At 48.6% G+C, this 20,924-nt stretch overlaps 2 protein-coding genes across 2 annotated transcripts; one reads left to right on the forward strand and one right to left on the reverse strand.

Annotated features, from left to right (window-relative positions):
* Window positions 1-14,070: 14,070 nt before the first annotated feature.
* On the forward strand, window positions 14,071-16,393 carry LOC131282538 (phosphatidylinositol 3-kinase 2). The gene is made up of 2 exons (XM_058312034.1): window positions 14,071-15,962; window positions 16,027-16,393. The coding sequence occupies exons 1-2, from the start codon at window positions 14,071-14,073 to the stop codon at window positions 16,391-16,393; spliced, it is 2,259 nt and encodes a 752-aa protein (XP_058168017.1).
* Window positions 16,394-18,866: 2,473 nt separating this feature from the next.
* On the reverse strand, window positions 18,867-19,861 carry LOC131280937 (microtubule-associated protein RP/EB family member 1-like). The gene is made up of 3 exons (XM_058310182.1): window positions 19,237-19,861; window positions 19,010-19,151; window positions 18,867-18,942 (listed from the first exon to the last, which is right to left on the reverse strand). Exons 1-3 carry the CDS (start codon window positions 19,772-19,774, stop codon window positions 18,867-18,869), a joined length of 756 nt encoding a protein of 251 aa, XP_058166165.1. The 5' UTR covers window positions 19,775-19,861.
* Between the last annotated feature and the right edge of the window lie 1,063 nt (window positions 19,862-20,924).

The raw sequence follows: 20,924 nt of genomic DNA on the forward strand, positions 1-20,924 counted from the left end.
TCGAGCAAAAGTAGGTTACTAACGGGGAAACTCGAACTGACCCCTAGACGGAACCGTCCTCAAGCTGTTCGCGAATATATTAATCGCTGCGGTGCTGCTAACCTTCCACATGTTGCACTTTGATAGATTGACTTCCGCCCAACAGCGTCCGCCCGCCTCGCGGACCACGGCACCTCCGTCACCGAGCTGTCACCGGCGGATCGGCGGAGTGTTGAGCTACCGGAGAAGACCTCCATAAATCTTGCACCATTTGTCTTATCGTTCTTGCACCGATCGTCAATTCCCTCCCCGTTCCGATTCCGGCGTCGGGGGACGCAAGGGGAGGATGGGATGCGCTTCGGGGTGGGCGATTCGGTCAGCTGAATTTAAGCCCACGAATTGGCCGATGCTGAAATTAATCAAACGGTTGATTTCCGCTGACCACCCGTCGTGAACGGGACAATCAGATAGAGAGAGAGATAGAGAGAGAGAGAGAGAGAGAGGCCTTCCCGATACGATGCAACGGTAGATTCTGAGGCCGCGAAAGAAAGTTATTCAATCGCCGCGTCCGTTCCGCGAATAAAACGTGACGTTTCCTGGGAAGAAGTGGAATGAAAAGTGGGCACTTTTTCTTCCTTTCTAAGACGCCAGTAGCTTGCCCGCAATTAATAGCATCATAAGCAGCCTCCGATGGCCTTACGGAGCACAACATCTCCAGCTTCTCCATCGACAGCTACATCGACCGCTGCATTATCACGACATTCACAAAAAAACCAACCCCAACAAACCCTCGTTTGAGACCGCAGAAAAGCGAAGTACGTCCGGCGCAAGGAAAGTCGCAAGTCATCGGCGTTTAGTTCGACGTCACCAAACATTTCGGCCACCGACCGATGGTGGGCTACAGTTGATTAAAACTGATGAAGATAACGATTTCCCCCCGCGACTGGACTTCACTCTACGCCTTCTTTAACCTTTGATTAATCATCAAATTTCTACGATAAAGTTTTTCTTTGCTCTCTCTCTCTCTCTCTCCTTCTCTGTGCCAACCATTTTTATCGATGCACGTATGACTTTTGGTCTTGCTGATGAAAGACGACACCGGAGGAGGATAAAGTTTGACATTCGATGAATTATCGGTGGGACGAGTGACACCGTCCCGACGACATTTTCCCCATCCCTCCGTGATTTGTGGCTTTTATTAATGGTGATAAGTTTTCCAAAAGGGTCGCGATTGAACCTTTTGGTGATATGCCAAAGCTTCTAACTTTCAACCCACTTCTAATTATTGAAGAGGGTTAATGCACAGAAATAGCTGTTACAAACTTGTTGCATGAGCTGGGATGCTTAAAAAAAATCTCTTCAATAATGTTGATTTTGTCTTAATCTACTTGTTCACCCAAACTTTCCTCCACAAGTTCGCTGGAAGGAAAACGTACCGAAAATAGTTGACGAACGATTTTCAAGAATTAGACGATGATGAAATTAGGAAGCTAATGAAAAATGTCAGCTGCCTAAAAACATTCTCATTCATTCGTTTATATCTCGTAAGAAAAATTTCAGAGCCTGTTAAAAAAAACTTCAATATCCAGAAATACATTTTAAAAACACATATCAAACATTCGGTTGATAATTGAAATGATGCGAACTAAAGTAAAGTTAATTTTTCTAAAGTGAAACAAGTTTATGTCTAAGCAAGCTTTCGAAGCTGAATCACCATTTTTTGAAGGATTTGGTTGTCCTTTTATCGTTGTCGTTTTACAGCATACCACGTAACGGTAGCATCGGATACGCTTCCAAGGATGTCAAACGTTTTCCATGAAATGAAAAACGAAAGCTATCGAAATTACACACCCATTCCAACAACCGAAACCTAATCGAATTTCCCAATCCATCCGTTCGATGGTGTGCCCTTGGCGTGATCAGACCGAGCTCCACAAGCTCGAGCGTTGATCGAACATTTTCACCGCACCATAAGGCCACATTAAGGCACGGGTAAATCATGTTACGATCTCGGTTTACGTGCAGTCGAACTCAACGAGGCACACCGATCTTAAATCGATCGAAAAGAAGAGCAAAAAATAAGCCACCTCTCGTAGGGCGACTCGGGTAATTGTGAGGAAATTAGTCATTTAATGCCATTTACGGGGCGGGCGCTCGGGCTCACGGGATGGGACGGATTGGCGAGCACAAACAGTTTCGTTTTCGGGGCATTTCCACGCTGATTGCGTGCCGTTTTCCGTGCGTAATTCGAGTGCAGATTCGATCATTAGAGCTTGCTGCTATGTATCGCGATGTGGTTACGGTCGAATTTTTAATACGATCTCCCAAACCCAAATCGGAATGCTAGGGCATCGGTTTGTGAGGGCCCTCCCTCACACCAGGAGGAGGTGAGAGGTAAAACAAAAAGAAACAACACCGACGGAACATCCAACAGCACAACTGGCTCGCTCGCCGAAAGCTCGAACCGCGCAATGACATTGACGATGATGACAGTTTGGAGCATTTACCAGACCATGCCCCAACAATTCGGGAATCGCACCGAATCCGAAATGGAAGTGAAACGTGACACCCCCACATCGATTCCGTTCCACGCCATGTCTTACGCCAGCCCGGCGGTCTCAATTATTTCCGAGCCGAAACCGCAGCATCCGCGACCTTCATTATTTCGGAAAGGATGAAATGTCATCGGGCGTTCGAAACCGTTTCCTTGGCGTTCGTTAGCTCGTGTTGGTGCCCCGTGATGTCATCGTTCATCAACCGTCTCAACCCAGGTCCGTTGAAGCGTGGGATGTAAATAAACTCCGAAAGGTAACGCAATAGTCGCCAAGTTGTTGGGTTTAATAAAATTCCTAAAATAAACAATTCAGTAATAATGATCTATTGAAAATGACATTGGAAATACGTTGGCGTGATAGAAATTCCTTGAACTCATTATAAAAATGTACCATCAAACGATCTCAACTCACAAAATCATTGAACATCTCAACAAACGAAAGTGAGCTAACGTTCATTATATTTTTTATGTTCACTTTCCCTTAAAAATACTCATCGAAAACGGAACTTCTTCTAGTTCAAACGACATTTAGTGGAGCAATAAAACAACGATGGTCTTTAAAAGCAGTTCCAATAGTGAGTTTCACAAAGCCGTTCGCGAAGCGATACGTTTTAACAAGCTACATTCAACACGCCCTAAAATGGTTCAAATGAGATGGACTCATCATCAAACATGACAATAAAGTCGTCGTCTTCGATTAATTTTCACTCTTCCTCGCATGCACCGTTGCTGCATTAATCCGCTTGTAGTTCCCACTTGACGATGTCGTTGTAACAAGACTTTCGATTTTAAGGCGTCCTCGAAACCGAAACGAAAAAAGCATCAAACCTACGCTTGGTCCTCACAGAAGAAGGCAAAGTTTTGAAGATGCTTACCGTGGCTCGAAAAGTCGGGTGCATTCACGCGCTAAAAAAGTCACTTGTCAAACCACATCCACCGGAACCCGAAAAGTTGAAAAACACACCCGACATGGGAGCATCCTCTTCCACCCCTGACTCGGCGAGTGGCTTTTGTTTTCGGAAGTCGTCTCCGAAGAAGGAGGAAAGTTTTATGTTTATGCTGCTAAACCCCCGGTGAGCTGCGCTTTGTTGTGCGCTTCCGTAATCCACTTTGAAAGACACCTCAACTCGTTGACAAGCGCTGGAAGCGTGTTCCTTTTTGGCCGCCACCACCACCAGGGCTGCAGACTCCTGGTCCGGGCTTACATTGTGTCGGACAATACGACCTGCTGCTGCTGTTGCTCCGAGCAACATGGGGCCAAAAGGGTTTCGCCCAACTTCCTGGGAAGGGATGATAGAAATAGAAATGGTGAAAGATGGAACACACGACGACGATGACGACGCTTGCGGATTCGTGTCCCGCTTGCGTCGGGCTTACGTAAGCCATCAAGTTGTCGCTTCATTCCGGGCTATCCGATGTCAATCTCCCGCCAAGACGGTCGCCTTTTGTGACGGGAGCAAACCGTCCGCCACAATAACCGGGTGACTCCCTTCCTGCTAAACGTGGCCGGTGGTTGGGGCGTGGTGGGAGATTTGTTAGCTTTACATCTCGAAGATCACATTCATTGCCTCGGCGATCTTCAGCACGCCGCGGTGACCATCTTCACTTGCCCTTTTTCGAGCGAAACCCCTTTTCTTTGAAACCGGAGCCCTTCAAAACTTTCCCTTTTTTGAACGACCCTTCTAATTGACGTCTAAATCAGGTTTTATTGCCAACCCCGCGCCGCCGTCGGCAAGGTCTTCTCTTCGCAGCATCTTCCCGAAAACTATCTTTTCTCCACACGTTGAGAGGGTAGAACTTTCGCCCGGGCCACCGGAGGGAATCCGATTAGGGAAAACTACCAGTCACGGAGGACGTGTTGATTCCATCAAAAACGAATCACCTCACCAAGTGTCTTTCAAAGTGTTGCATTCCGCTGGCAGAAGCTAAAGTTCTAAGTTCTGAGATAGGTCTTATTTCGCAAACTGGTACTAGCTTAAAGTTCTGGCGCTTGGCAATCACACTGGAACTATCGTTTCCGTCCACATTCTACTTCTCTTTAACGTTCCATCTTGTATTCTCCAACGACTACGACACTTGGACACAGCATAGTCCGGCAAGGAATCCGGAGACCCCTTTAACCTGCTCCTCCTGGTGGCGGAAGGGTGATAAATTATGAACTAATCATTTTATCCGAACCAAATGACTATAATTAAAAATTAATTGCCTCCGTTGGTCTGCCGGCTCCGGAATTGGCAGTCGGGTCGAGGACTCGCACCGGAGACTCGGAGACAAAACTAGCCCTCGGGATTAGTGGCCCGGTGTGGCGTCGCCGCTTCGCCTATTAAGTGGACCGGATGTCGTCTCAAAGCAAAAGGGATTAGCCGGGTTCTCTTCCCTTCATCTAACATTCATCAAAGGATGGGCGGAGGTTCGCTTCCCTACCTCCCAGTCAATTGACATTTGTTAAAAGTTCCACAAACACACCATGGATCGAAGGAAAAGTAAGTTTCAGGACTTAGACCTTAGGATCAGTTCATGGATAACAACGTCTAGATAGGTCAACAAAGCTGTTCCAGGGGAACAATATGATCTCCACCCCGATTAAGGGATTTGATGAAGACAGTCTAGTTTTGCAATCGCCAGTATTACCATCATCATCATCATTGCCACCGTCCTTCCCTTGTTCTTCCCCTACGTGATAATCGTTTATTGATATGGTCGCATTGGTCGATTGCGAGATTCTCGCCCAAGCGCGCAAACAAAACAAACTGCAACATAAACCATCCCGGCATAATCCGGTTATGCGCCAGCTTATTGCTTATTATACGGAGATTTTCATTTAGATTGATTACCGTTCAATCAACCCCACACCCTGTGCTCCAACCGTTGTCGGAGGTGGTGGAAGGAGAGTAACGACTCCATCTCCAATTTGTCCCCAGCCTCCGTCTAATGTGATGCTCACGACTTTCGCCTCGAAGCTGGTTGTGGCACGCCTCTTCTAGCCAGTCGCTCGCACGCTGATGATTTTCCGCTTAACGCCACTATGATTTTCTTTCGCCATTTTCCTCCAACACACTGGCGTATTCGGGTATAAAAAATAAATACCAACACGTTTAACGCGAGCGCGATGTCTCATGTGACCGTATTTGCATTCATAAACCGCTGGGAAAGCGATTTTCTTGCCCCGACCCACCCACCACCCGGTAATGATACGTTGGATGCGGAGAGCGGCTATTTCCTGCCATCTACCACACCCTCTGTTTTTTTTCTTGTGTTAATCAAACCATCCAACTCCGGCGAGTTCGTCGTGGTTGCGTTTTTCGAAGGAGAAAAAGGACACTCTCATGCCCCAAGCCCCCGGAACCGATGCATAAAGTTCTCGAGCTGCAAGGCAAACACCTTCGGTCGAACGTCGAGAGGAGTAGGTGTACATTGGGTCGTAAAATCAAACGAGAGAGCAGCCTCAGCACTTGTTTTTCCTTTCGTTTTCCACGCTCCAAACGCTCCCAAACGAACGATCGAACGACGCTTCGATGGGGCATAATTTTATTTTTATTTTCACCCGGGCGCCCCTTTTACGACGAGCCTATCTGAAAGGCCGGGTAGTAAGACGTCAAGCTACCGAGGTGTTCTTAGCCTGTGTGTGTTGGTCTTTTTTTCTGTCACCACGATAAGCATTGGCAGACAACAATTTATTTGTTTAGTATAGCGCCCGGTTAATGTGAAAATCAAATCGATACCCTACACAGACACGCAAATCCGACTGGAGGAGATTTTAATAACAGTGAAACAAAAATTTATCACCCGATCCAGCTTGTTATAACCCAATTGCCGAACTGTTGTAGCTTACGGTTTTGCTGAAGCATAATGTGAAATTTTTATTGAAATATTGAACGTACGACGAACGCAAACACCCCAGATGGGTTCTCGATATGGGGCTTTGGTGTTTACTTCTTCCGAAGTAATAAAAATTTACGATAAACGTTATCTGTTTTTGATTCTCTTTGTTCAACCTTGACATCGGTCCAGTTGGGCATTACTTCGACGATGCAGAAAGTAACAAAAATTTGTTTTATCTCGCATATATTTTGCAAACATCATGACAACACACAACGTGAGATCAAAGTGTAAATTTATACCCTTACTCATAACAAAGAAAGGAAATTCCTGTGTTCCAAAACTGTAAAGCATTCTGTCGGAGAAATTCCTGAAAATAAAAACTCTCCCCCCTTCGGTGGATAAATTCTTCAACACCGCAAATCCCACACACACACACCCCGCCTAATAGTGTTATCAACAAACTACTAAACCCAAGCACACACCCCCCATGGGCACATTACCATCATCATTATAATCGGTAATGGGCCTCTTCCGGGTGACTTCCGGGTTTTGCGAAAACTAGACGACTATTTCCGGGGGTAGCATAAATTCTCATCACAACCCGCACCGAGTGGCTTTGCGCCCTTTTCGGAGCCACTTAATTCTCGGGCTCCCCGGCCACGCTGCCGTCGTCCTTATCAAAATTCATTGGGTTCGTGTGTGTGTGTGTGTGTGTGTGTGTGTGTCCGTGCGTTTTTGGGAAACTTTTGCACCCCACTCTTCGCAAACGATCGCCCGCTTATGAGCGAAACGAAGCCTATAAAATAATGGACCTCAAACGATTCGCCTGAAACACGAAACAATATTCTCCCACCCCCGTTCCGATGGGGTGGGTTGTGTATTTTTATCTTACTTAGGGTGTCCTCCCTCCCCCCAACCCATTTTTGTCCTAGGTTGTGCTATGAAGCGCATAGAGTAAATACTTTCGGAACAATTTGCATAGTCAAGCAGCAAAAGAGGCTCGGTGCTATCAACTTGAAGCACGGAAACCCACCATCCGGCCGAGAGGATCAACGACCTGGATTAGAACGATGCCGTCCGGAGGGGGCACACAAACACACACACACACACACGCTAGAACTAAACCGAAGCTCACACCGGTGTGGCCATCCCTTATGCTGCAGGCTCCGAAAGGCCGAAACGTTGGAAACGTTGCACTCCGACGTCTCCCACACTCTTGCCCTCCAACGGGGGTCGGATTCGTTCCGAATGGTGACGCTGCCTTGTTGAAACCGTAATTTGCATGCATTAAAAAGCATCTTGTTCGCTTGTGAACGTTGCTTCCACGGTCGGTGGAGCTACACCGACTCGCACAACGAACTCGCCGGGCTTTCGAGTTGACTTCGAAGCGAGTCACCGAATCGGATTTGCGGGAATCCGTTTGTTCCCGTGCTTTGCAAAGGGAAGCAAGATCGGCCTCCCGCCGCCATCGAAGAAGAGTCGCCGAGGGGTCTGTTGCATCATTAGCAATGCCCATCTTTAGCGAGATGAAGTGGCTACAACATGGTGCACGGTTCGGGCCGTGGAAGCGCATCCTGTTTAGCAGTTTTCTATTTCAGCTGCTGCATTGTGCAGCTCGTAGCTGTAAGCGGGAAGAGCGAAGAGGTGACCTGTGTAGAATATTCCACTATCAGACCGGATACCGGGTCTTGATTTTTGATGCTCGTTTCCCCGCTTTAACTATTTATATTTCCATCCTTTGGATGGAACAAAAAATTTAAATAAACCCAGCGCCATCCAAATTTCCTTCCAAAAACTCGAAGTCGCAGGCAGATGGAAAATCGTTCGGTTTCCGTTCGCCGGGCGAAAGAAATAATTCTGACAATTCCGTTTCCCTTTCATAGAAAATTTACGTCGCTCCTATTTTCACTGCGATCCCTTATTTTTTTTCCACACGAACGAACGAACGATCCATTAACGATGGTCGATTATGTGGTTCAGTTGACAAGCACGAGCACATCGGTCGATGATACCAGCATTCATCCGGTCGACAAGCTCTGCTTTTGCAGTTTTTTGTTGTGAAAATTGTTTCAAGCGAAAGCCCGTTGAAAAATGAAATAGCAAAACATAAAAAAAATTGTTGCCATCTTTTGGGTTGATTTTTCCGCAAAAGCCAGTTGAGAAACATACTAGATACTAAACTAGAATGAACCCCCTTTGGGGGGGACTTTCAGTTCTAGTCAAATATCAACGCTATGCATAATCGATTTAATGGTAGCAGTTTCTCGCTGTTTTGTGCTTCCGGCACCAGATCTTCTCCGTCTTTTTCCCCCCGCCCAACTTCCAAAAGCAAGCCAAACGAAAGAAGCAAACAGGATTTATTATTTATACACGTGCACATTTGCATCGTGTCGGGACCGATAGCCATTGAAAGTTTAAGCGAGAGTGAATAAAAAAAAAAAAAAGGAAACAAGGAGGGAAGACCTTCGAGAGGCGACCCCATTCGGAAAATCGGATCGGAGAAGAGCATATTTGCACTTGCAAAGCCACACCCGGGGGGGCACCGAACCGGTAGAGAAGATGCTGCTGACCCCTTCAATGGGCATTCGAGTGGAAAACGGTGTGGAAAATGGGGAAAAAAGCGAGTAAAAACAAAAAATCAATGCAAGGAAAGGGAACGATGGTGCACAAATAAGTCAAGCAGAAGGATGTTGCACTGGGACTTCTGGGAGATGCCTCGTGAAGTTTTGAATAAAAAAGATGCTTGAATTGAAAAAAAACAGCTCGAGAATCGATGCATGAAACATATGTCCTTTGACGTAGCTTTCTTGTTCGATTTTATATCAATTTGTGCACTCACGTTGCTTTGGGGCAAGAGTGCTTGACTATAAATCACCATGGCCATTGGCTTTTTTTGGAAAACCCAAAAACAAACCCATAAATCCAACATCAAATCGTTGTGGAATAAATTGATTTAAATACGTTGCAACGGAAGCACAAGCGGCTGGAATGAATTAATTTTCTATGCATAAAGGGTTTTCACTTTACCATTTCGCCGTCCAGAGCATGTCAAAGGAAAATGGCCTCCTGTCCTGAGTCGGGGTGCGTCTTCCAACCCGCTTTACGATGGGGTCACAGAATGAGACCCAATAGCTATAAAAGCGGGCAAAGAAAGGGAATTTTTAATGTCACCCTTCTAATGGGCCCGGGGTTTTCCCCCCGTGCTTTGTCACGCCCTCGGGCGCCATGAGTTCGTGATAATTTTCTATTATGCTGTCAAATCGCTTGTTCTATTTGATGCTCGGTGGAAGTGAAGAGATGGCGCCCCGCTTGTACCTTATCATTTTATTGGGGTCCCTCATTTGAATTTTCCCGTTCATTGTTTCTTTTCTTGTCCAAAGGCCCAAGGGCCAAGGAAAACACCAACGAACACACATTTTTGACAGATAAGCTTATGACTCTGTTTCGGGTTGGAGGTTTTTGGTTTTGCCCTTTGTCGGATTGGCGGAAAATTCGTGCCCCATTACGATTAGGAGGGAAGAAGCGATAAACATTTATTCTTTACGACGCTCCCATTCTCGGGCGAGCTCTTTCGTGCCAAAGCTATTTACAGCCGCCTACAAAAGAAGGCAAAGAAAGAAAATACACCAGGAAAAACATTGCGACTTATCACGATGTCCATCGGAAGGACGATCTCCCTGCTAGGGTGTGGAAAGTCTAGGAAAGTACGGGAATGTGAAATGTCTTCCTTTTAGCGACGATCCGCCCGGTCCTGGCGGTACGTCGAAGTACGGATGGTATGAGGTGTTAATTTTATTCCTCAACACATTCAACTAATGACGACCGGAACGCGAATGGCGGTGTGCGCCATCAAGACATAATCGTAAAGCCATTCCTTCGCGAACCCCGCGTTGTCTTTGTTGCTTGCACGTATCCTTTCAACTATTCCCTTTTTTCGAAAAACCACCACCCTGCTAAAAGGAGTGAATCAGATTAATTGCTCAACTTATCTACTAAGCACCGACGGGGAAATCCCGGTTGTTGTTAAAAAAGAAAAAGGAAAATGATTCCCGTAACGATGATTGCACCCTTCTTTTTTTTTTGGTTCGACATCCTTTCCGGCAACCAAAGAAACCGTCGACCAACCCCCCCTGGCGTATTTAGCTTCTGCCCGATTTGAATACTGTCGTGACGAAATTCCCATCGCATGCCACTCCCCGAGCTCAACACCTTCCCCTCTCAGAAACCCCATTAGGACTTAACGAGGACATTCCCGCGCCAAAGCCAGCTCGCGATGGATTGCTAAAATGGACAGCTCTGCGACACAGGCCCAAACCGGACCGTAACCGACACCACCACCGGGTTCGTGTGATAAACCACCACAAGGCAAAACAAAATTGTGCTTACCTTGCCAGGACCCTCCACGACCAACCAGGGAGGGATCGTCCTAAAGTTCGCGGCCATATAATGTAGTCCTTTAAATCAAATCACGCCTCTGCCTCGCCCGTTTTAGGATTCAACATATTTTGTTTCACGTTGCTTTTATGGACGCGCGTTCTGCACATTTTTCCTAGCACGAAACGTGTACGGCTCCCAGGCATTTCCCGGGGCCAAGAGCTCCAAGGTGGAGAAACTTTTAATTACGGACCCGGTTCTGCCGGGAATCCCTTCGACTGGCATTGAGGGATCGGGTCGCGGGACAATAGGGCTAAGGGATGGGGGGGGGGGGGGACTGCAATAAAACTATGTCCTCCAATGTTCCAGACTCGGTAAGAAGCTCGGGCACACGATGTCACAAGTAGGAAATCCACCCCTACGTCCTGATACGAACCCGCCATCAGTTTCATTAATTAGAATCCTGTCCATCCAGGTATGGCGTTCTCGTCTGCCGAGTCTTCTTCTTCGGGGATACTTTTCATTTTCCATTTTTTGTTTTGTTTACCCTCCGTGGGCTCGTCAACTTGTTTGCACACGCCCGGCTGGTATCGGCTGGCGACCCGACAATATCTAAAAAAAGAAAGAAGAATCAAATAAAATAAAGCCTTCCAGGGGGTGAAATAAAACGAACCGGTGAAGGATACGAGCAATAAGGAAAGAAACAACCCAAGTGCGTAACTCACCGCAGGATCCCGTGAAGTACCCCGGAGGTCTTCCAGAACCAGCTTCCCCTCGCGGAAGATAATTATTAATTATCATCACCGGCACCAGAAGCGTTACAGTCGTCGCCATTTGTCCGCGAATGATGCTCGAGACGACGACGACGATTCCTTCACGGCGTGCTTTGATGTTCGTGCTCGTCAGGGCGACAACTTTGCCGGGAGTAGAAAAGAGTTGCAACCTCAACGTGAACGTGGGCTACTTGGATGGGGATCTTTTCTGGGCTGTGTGTGTGTGTGTTTTTCCCCTCATTTTTGTGTCATTTCTTTTCTTTCGCTTCTTTCACTGGGAAAGAATTTCGCCTTCGGCTACCGTCGCTTTTATCACACCTTCCGACGTCATAACTTGTGTTCCTACACCGGTTGGATGGCCGTGAGGAACGCAACTTCTTCGACACTTTGAACGAGATAGGACGCTTTAGTGCTTCCGCTCCAAGTTTTTCAGATGTGTTCCACGTCCTGTGTTCCTGTGGAGACCGCTCTTTTGTAAATAAAACCCCCACCCTGGTTATGGCTGTTCTTTTTCCCCTTTGCGTGTATATGTGTGTGTGTGTGTGTGTGTGTGTGTGTGTAAAGGAGCTTCATAATGTAGTACATTTCACCCCGTGCTCCTACAACACCTGCCACCGGGGGGGGGGGGGGGGGGGGGGGGGGGGGGAAACAAAAAATGCATAAAAACGGTCAAAGAAAATCCTTCGCAATCCTTCCTTATGCTTTCGCAAACGTTAAGGAAAAAAAAGGTTTCTCTCTTCTTGGTCCGCGGTTGAACGCTGCATTTTGTTTGCCTACCCCCGCACCCCCTCGTAAGCCATTTGCTCGGTGGCAGGACGAGTCTGGGTTTATCAGTGTCGTTAATTTTTATTCATGAAATAACCGCACCAAATAATACCGAAACCCTGTGGTGACTTAGGATGGACCCGCCGGGCCGACGTTTTCCTTTTTCCTTTGGCTTTTTTTCTCAAAATTCATTCCTCACCGGATGCTGCCAGAGCATTTGCCAGGCCGAGGATTTTGGCTCAAGTTTATGATTTTAATGAACCTCCTCCGCTCGGTTTGGCGTGGCGTAAGGCGCCCAGCTACATAAAACATATTAAAATGCCATCTTGGATAATTTTTAAACACAAACCAGGCGGTGGACCTCCTCCCGACACAGCTTGGCAAATTGAAATGGCGGAAGAAAGTATTGCGCGTAATTTATTCTCCCCATCCCCCCCACCTCGGAAAATGTTCGTCGGCCGTGGAAGTACATATAAAATGCTACTTGCCGAGCATAAATAGTACGTCTGTTTGTACTCACAAACACAGGAGGGAGAGGCCTAAGAGATGTACGTGACTCCGTGGAGTTAAAGAACGGGGATTACTATTTACCAACCGCAATTAAAAGCGTTCCACTTAATACTGACAAATTTAAAACGAAACAGAAAGGTCAGGCACGTGGAATATTTTGTGCTCAGGGAAAATATTATCCGTTGAAAATTCAAATTGAATGGTTGAATAACAGAGGATTGAATAAACCACCCCGCTCTTCATACTCTCGTTGACGCCGGTGACGCTTGTTGCATTTTAATAAACACGAAATACGACTCCTAATCGCACTTTGAAATCGACTTTACATCGCCCTCGGAGGGAGGGCATATAAACATTGTAAACGTTTTTCCATTTGGATGGATTAATTTCACCTCGTTTGCAAATGTGGGTCACATACGACTCCAGGAAGAAAGCCGCCAATGGGAGACACTTACTTATTTGTTGACAATTAGGTAAATTCCTTTGCATACCACACAAAAACCTCGCGTGAGCAAACGCGATGGCGGCGTGCCTTTTCCCCCTTCGGGGTGCTCCGGTTTTTGTTTTTACACCGGCAGATGTGTGAATTTTATGATGCCATTAGGCCGCTCCAACGTCGAATACAAGAAAGTACACCATACTCACCTGCAGGCTGTCACGACAAAACAACCTCTGCCCCTCTGACGCACGATATTAATCTCCCGTTATCTGTTGGCGTTTGTTTCCTTTGCAGGTCATGTGCTGTTGAGGTTAGAAAGTCGACCAGTGTGACCAAGTGAAGCGACGACGACGACGACGACGGGAAGTGAAAGTGGAGAGAGAAGGCCCGGACGGAACGGAGGCTGCGGCTGCGGCGAACCTTTGCCGGCAAAAACGGCGCTCAGCGGCGGCAACATCATCCTCCAACGGCGGCATCGACGAGGGCCCTCGCCGTCAGCGAAATCGGTCGAAAATGTGATAGACCCGACGGCGACGGACGGACGGACCTCGATCGGGCAGCAGATAGCGAACTACTTCCTGCGCATCCGGCGCAGCCGCTCGTCGCACGCGGTCATCGGCCAGGCGGCGGCCCAGTGCCAGCAGCACCCGCGGGACGGAAGTCGCAACCGTAGCAGCGCCAACCGGACGTCCTACCCGCTGCCGACCTCGGTGAGTTGCAGCTTTGGCGAGGACCACGACGACCACGACGACGACCACGACGACGACGACCATCAGCAGCAGGGAGGTGGCCATCGGTTACGACAGTCGGCCAGCTCCGTGACGGTAGGGGCGACTAGCTCGGCCGCCGCCAACATGGCCGCGACGGACGGGCAGATCATCCTGGCGGCGTCCCGGTTCGCGCCGGACACCCCGCCGGCGTACCTGCGTGACTTCGCCAAGAGTGACCTGCCGGCGGTCGGGAAGATCGTCAAGGGCCAGTACTACACGCTCGGCGTGCCGACGCTCTCCAACCCGTCGCTGCAGAGCACGGCCCTGTTCCTGAATGCGGGCCGCAAGTACCAGATCCTGGCGCAGCCGGTCAAGATCAAGGAGGGGCGCAAGAACACGCAGGTCGGCCCGAAGGTGCTGATCCCGGAGTCGTACGCCGGCTACTTCGAGCTGCTGAGCGAGGACGGCCGCTCGACGCGCTGCATCGAGAGCGTGCTGGAGCTGTCGAGGCGGCGCAACTTCCGCGTGCTGGTGCGCGAGACGGTGCGCTGCAACCACAACAGCAAGTCGCTGCACGCCGGCGAAATACTCACCACGATCTCGGACAACGGCAAGTACCTGCAGTGCCGGACGTCGAAGGACGAGGTCGTCAGCCTGCCATTGGAAGCCAAAGCGAAGTTCTCCCCGATCGCGAAGGAGGACAGCATCAGCGGCGTGCACACGGTGCGCAATTTGCTGCAGAAGCGCATGCCGGTGACGGTGCGGCTCGTGCACGGTGCGGCCCCGAAGGGCCTCAAGCAGCCATTCGTGCCGGAGCTGCGGCTGCTCGGGTGCGTCGAGGTGGACCGGATATTCGCGCTGCCACTGCAGAAGGACATGGACCTGGTGTCGGTGCCGCTGAACGCCAAGATCAAAATACAGCGGGCGAAGAACATGGACCAGCTGGATCACTTCATCGAGTACTCGCGCTTCCTCGATAAGGCGCAGCGGCTGCTGGTGGATGCGCGCGACCGCCTGCAGATCATCGACCTCAAGCTGACGGAGAAGGAGAAGAAGGACTCGGCGAAGGCGATGGGACTCGGGGGAGCGAACGGGGGCGGGCGCAACAAGACGATGGCCTCGACCCTGTCCGGTCTCACCGCAAACGGGTACGTGCTGAAGAAGAGCAACAGCTGTGATTCGAACCGCTACTCTCCACCTCTACCGAGCGGTGGAGGCGGAGGAGGAGGAGGGGGCAGCCAGAACGGCTCGATCGCGGACGAGTACGACGAGATCGACCAGATCTACGACTACGTGCGGGGGTTGGCCCCGCTCCCGAAGAACCTGTACAAGTTCGAGGCGATCGAACCGTCGCCTCCGACGACAACAACGACGCCGACCGCCGCGACGACCATCAGCAACTCCTCGCCGCCGACGACGGCCGCCACGACGCCCATCTCGAACGTGCTGCTCGGCCCGGCCACGCACCAGCACAGCCTCAAGACGGTGGAAAACATGAAGACGGCCCAGTCGAACGCCATCAACAACAACTACGACACGAGCAACAACAACAACAACAACAACTACTCCAACATCATCAAGTACAGCAACCACAGTCAGGTGCACCATCATCACCACGGGCACCACCACCACCATCCGGCCGGCCATGCGCACCACCACTCGAACAGCCTCGAGTCGTCGGCCCGCCACGGTGCCGCCCTCAATGCCATCAACAACAACCACAACAGCAGCAGCCACGGCCACAACCACCTCCACGGCCACAACAACAACACGATCACGATCGTGGACCACAAACCGATCCCGCCGCCGATCGAGACGATCCCGGGCAAGAAGCTGCCGGAGAAACGCCAGCGACCCACTCTGCCGAAGCTGTACTTCAAGAGCAACATCGGGCTGCACCAGAAGAGCCCCACGCCCGGGACGACCGCCATCAGCCCGATGAGCAACGGGGGAGGAGCGGTCGTGCATCATCCGCCGATCGCCGTCACCCCAAAGGATATCGCGGTCGAGCCGCAGAGTCCACTGTTTCACATCAGGTAAGGACCCGGGAACAACACCCTTGGAGTTCACGACTCACCGGCTTTCTTTCCCTTCTTGCAGATACAAAAGTCTGAGCAGCTTGCAGCTGGCGGCGACGATCCCGCAGCAGGAATCGCACCCGGTCACCCCGATCTCACCGTCGCCGAAGGGCGCCGGCCATCAGGAGAAGAACCATCTCCTCTCGAAGTCGGCCAGTGCCGCCGTCAACGGGGGGCGCGAGGGTACGCTGGATTCGTCGCGCAGCGGTGGCCGCACGTCCGGCGACTCGGGCAAGCTGCCGGAGAAGAAATCGCGCCGCCTCAGCCGGCCCCGGTCGCTCTCCAACCTGGTGTGGGACCTCCGGCCGCACAAGTCCTCCGCGGAGAAGTCGAAGAAGAAGCTCTACCTGCACCAGTTCGATCGGCAGCAGGGCACGCTCTATCTGTAACCGCATCTTCCAAGCGCACGATCCAGATTTCGTCAGTAGCTATGTTTTTAGTCAGTAGCGAGCCGAGGCCCGGGGGGCCTAGCTAGGGAGGTTGTTGTACGTGCGAACGTTTGCCAGTTTGTGTTTGTTGGAAGCTGTTTGTCTGGGAGAATGTGAATACGGGAAACCCCCCCGGTTGAGGACTGTTAGGAAACGGCTGTTTGAGGCGGCTGAGCGGGTAGAGTGTGGCCAAGGTGTGGTCGCCAGTGCTTTAGACTTTTAGAGATCAGTCTTTTTGAAAACTCCTCCTCCTCCTCTTCGTCTTCAACGCTCTGTCCATGTGATCCATGTTGTGTAATTGGTGTAATAGTAGCGCAATATATCGTAGGTCCATCTTATTTAGGTTCACAGAAGCAACAACAGTCAAAGGAATTGGCGTCACATATCTCCCGGTGTTGTTTGTGTACACGTTCCTGTGGAGGAAAGCATTTGTTAGTTAATTCCTCAAAGGACTGGCATTAGTGGGCAGGACTCCCAGCTCCGGGTGGGCAGGTTCCTCCTCTATATCCGAAGCAAAACAAACGACCAACGGCCGCCAAATCCTCCGCACCAGGCACCCTGTTTAATCCCAAGCCGAAAGGCAAAAGAAGAGAAAATCAAACTCTTTAGAGCATAATTTAAACAATCAAACATACGCGAAGCGAGCGAAAAAGTGAAGGAATAAACTCACCAACGAAAAACGCAGCAATCCGTGAAGAAGGAAAAGGAGGAGTCAATTGTGAATTGTGAAAATGGGAAAAGGTTTTTCGATGCGTGTCGAAGGTGTTTATTTCCTCCAACTTCTGGTTTAATCTACTTTTTTGCCATTCGTCGTACAGGCTGTGTGTGTGTGTGTGTGTGGTGTTGAAACGTTTCAGTTTACATAGTTATCGATTTAAGGGAAGCTTAGCCTCTAAGTGGTAGGTGACCAGCCACCGGCTCATCCCTCATCCGCAGGGTGAGATCGCGTCGCGTTGGTCAGACCTTTTTAATTCCATTCCATATAATCAAAACCTTATCCGTAGTTCCGTATAGTTCGCGTGTGTAAATGTAAACGTTTTCTGTGCTCCTGTGTACCGCTGTTCTTCTCTCCGTTGAAAAATCCAAGTTCGTTTGCTACCGTCTAATCGCCAAAGGGTGCAATTTCCTCACGGCAATTGAAAGCAAATGAAATTTTTATTTTTCAACCCTTCATCGCTTCTCGGTTTGGAGTTTTTGGAGAGCACACACACAGAACCGGGATGGAATCGAATCACAAAGCCCTTCCTGCCGAAGGCAAAGAAGACCTCCTCAGACGAGACAATCGCTCGGCTCGTTAGCCGATGGGTTCGATTTGTGTATAAGAGTGTTTTATTTTTAAATTCTCATTATTACTCTCCTCTTAAGCGGGACGAATTTCGAACACAAACTTCCCATTCTCGGGAGAATCCCGACCCCAGCGTCGTCGGAAGCGTTGATAGTTTCTGCCGTTAGGCCGTACGTGCGAAACGTGTGTTTGTGTGCAAAAGGAACAGTCATTTTAGTACTTAATTTAAGTCACTATTAATTAATCCCTCGATTTTTAAAAAGCGTAATAAAAACAAAAAAGATATCGGTTGTTCTGTCAGGAAGGATTACGCGGGACGCGACGCAGACCGAACCCGAAACGAACACTTTACGAAACGATAGATATCGAACGACTTGTGTCCACCACAGTGCCAAGCCAGTGTGTTTTTTTTTACGAAAATGTCTTTAATTCCAAGGATTTTTCCCATCTCCATCGCCAGGAGAAACGAGAAGAAGATAAAAAACAAACCCGGAAAGAGCGAACGTTTGCCGTTGATTTTCCATTCCATTCCCTTCAGGGGATGCATTTTCCCGTCAAGTGATGATGGAAATACTTTTCCTTATCAACACCCTCCCCCTCCCACCACCCACGGTAAAATGTTTCGCTGGTCTTGTTGTCAATTGGGTCATCTCCGACCACCGATACAAAGGCATAACGGTGTATAGCCGCCGGGCAGGCCCTTCCATGCTGTCGTCAGCTCGATGGAAACGATTGGAAGGGCTAAGGATATTAGTTAACTCTCACCTACAAACCCCCCCCCCCCCCTCCCCCCTTCTTCCTCACAATGGCTTGGCTAAGGGGTGTGACTATCGACTTTTCTCCCGATCAAAGGACGACCCTTCCCCAAAAGGAAGGTTGTCGCGATCGCGTTGCGTTGGAAGGAAATGTGTGTGCGAGCAGGATTGTTGTTGTAGAAGTGAGCAAATAAAGTTGATAAACACTGTAAAATAAAACTGCACCGCCTTCGATTACCGATTATTTATTGAGTGTTTTGATGAGCATGATTAAAAGAAAAATAAATTAATGCAACAAACATGCGCTGACAAACTAGTTGCAAATGGATTTGTTCGAAGAGAAAAACACGTTAAAAGAAGAAGGAACACTTTTGCACATTGTAAAACATTCTCATCATTCTGTGGCGTACATAATTTCCTTCACCTTGGAACAAAACGCGTCCTGTTCATCTTCCGTATTTTCATTGATTCTGGGAAAAGAAAGAAAGAAATAGAAATATTTTCCCTCAAATAAAGGTTTGTATACTATATACTTACAGCTTTTCGATCATCACTAGCTTTTTGTAATAGTATTCCCTCGAAATTTCAGCGTCCTGTATTTTTACGGTTAGATCATCGATGTTGGAAGCCAATGTAGAGATTTTTTCCCAAGCCTTCTGTTCGCTGACGGTATTCTTTCCTACAACACAAGAACGATCATTCGTAGTATCAATTTAACACTACTAGCACACACACTCTCAACCGAAATGTGACTGTCAACTAACCTCCCTTTCCCGCTGCCTGGAGCCGCGAAGTGGAACCATTGGAACCGGCCCGTTTCATTGCCGCACCCAGGCCGCCCGAGGAACCCGTGTTGAGTTTCTGACTCGGCCGCAAGGTGTTCGGCGTTCCGTAGCCCATCGGGACGTGGTTCCTGGCCGCCTGCGGGTCATACTCCTTGCCGTCGTAGTTGGCGTCGAAGAACTTCTTGAACCACTGCAGGAACTCAAAGTTGTCCTGAAAGCGCCCCTTGGCCAGCCGCTCGATCGGGACGCTCCGGTCGACCTTCAGCTGCACCAGCGCGTTCTGGAACATGCGCAGATTGCTGAGGAAGTCGTGCTCCACGTTGGTGCAGTACTTGACGCGCTTGATCGAAATGCAGCCCGGGAACAGGACGTCCATCAGCTGGCAGTAGGCGGCGCCGGTGCACAGCTCCTCCACCTTCTTGAAGTCCGACAGCAGCGTCCGATTGATCCACGCTAGCAGCTCGATCCGGGACAGGTTGTCGGACGTTTGACCGGTGAAATGCACGTTGACGGCCATTGCGTTAGCGGATTGATAAAAATAAACTGGACTAAAAAGCACACTTCGGACACAGAGGCAATGAACACGATAACAAAGGAGTGTGTGCTCGTCGGTAGGCGATGGAGCTCTGGTGCGATCGGTCGATGATCGAAAAAGGATCTGATGAGTTTACAAAGGGCAATGGAATCGTGCTCGAAACAGGGAACGCTCTACTACGAGTTTTTTTTTTTGGGTTTTTGGCTACCATTTTTATTCCACATTTAATGAAGACATTTGCGTGAGATGTTCAAAGATTAAATTGAAACTTGATTTTGATACGACAGGATGTTGAAAGCAGCTAAGCTAATTTCGACACTCGTTTGATCGACACTCGAGAATAGTTTGTTTTGAATGCTTCTGTGCATGAATCAACAACTGATATTGTTATCCTACAAAATCAACAGAAAGTTGGTGCATCAACGGATTTAAAATGCAGAAAGCCGTTAACATACAATGTCGTTTGAAAACCATACTGCACAATTGTTGCATGCAAGTTGTGTTTTCCTTGCAATGTTAAATCGCCTTCCCGCTGATAGATGTCGCGCACGAAAAGGCCTTTTTAGCAACTGTTTATTTTTATATTTTTAATATTAACTTTTATGTAAATACATTGTGATAATAATATCAATAAAAATTAAAATGTCCTCAATATAAGTGGTATTTTATTGTTAAAATTATTATTCATTTTTTCGTATCCTGTTTTGTGATACAGAGATGTAAAGGAGACCTCTTTTTCGTTTAAAAGTTTTTAACACGTGTTTATGAATAAACATAATTTTTAAAAATTCATGTTTTTGAACGTGACGCTTTTTTCCCCACTTTGTCCTATTTCTACTATTTTTGCCGAATGTCGCTTTCGCTCTCCAAAATATAGCTCTCCAAATTACAAACTGCCATCGATGAGCAGTGGGTACTCGTCAGTTCAGTTCAACATTCTGATCGGTACGGACGTATGTAATTATAGGTCTTCCCGCCCTACGGTTTGTGAACGAGTTAAAGGGAGCACCGTCTATCGCTCTTCCAATTTCTTGTACTCCTCGTGTAAGTTTCGTGTGCATGATTTTCATGGGTGAAAGGTGAAAGGAAAATCAAGTGCTTGTCAGTGGGAAAAGTTCCTTTTTATTGTGAC

Source organism: Anopheles ziemanni, chromosome 2, assembly GCF_943734765.1.
Source record: "Anopheles ziemanni chromosome 2, idAnoZiCoDA_A2_x.2, whole genome shotgun sequence".
In the NCBI taxonomy this organism is placed as follows: Eukaryota; Metazoa; Arthropoda; class Insecta; order Diptera; family Culicidae; genus Anopheles; species Anopheles ziemanni.

What these genes read in the sequence shown, in the direction of transcription:
- LOC131282538 (XM_058312034.1), top strand. Translation starts at nt 14,071, where the DNA reads ATGGCCGCGACGGACGGGCAGATCATCCTGGCGGCGTCCCGGTTCGCG. An exon ending in AGTCCACTGTTTCACATCAG is followed by an intron (nt 15,963 to 16,026) that starts GTAAGGACCCGG and finishes CCCTTCTTGCAG; the next exon opens with ATACAAAAGTCTGAGCAGCT.
- LOC131280937 (XM_058310182.1), bottom strand. Translation starts at nt 19,774, where the DNA reads ATGGCCGTCAACGTGCATTTCACCGGTCAAACGTCCGACAACCTGTCC. An exon ending in CCAGGCAGCGGGAAAGGGAG is followed by an intron (nt 19,152 to 19,236) that starts GTTAGTTGACAG and finishes CTTGTGTTGTAG; the next exon opens with GAAAGAATACCGTCAGCGAA. An exon ending in CTAGTGATGATCGAAAAGCT is followed by an intron (nt 18,943 to 19,009) that starts GTAAGTATATAG and finishes TTCTTTTCCCAG; the next exon opens with AATCAATGAAAATACGGAAG.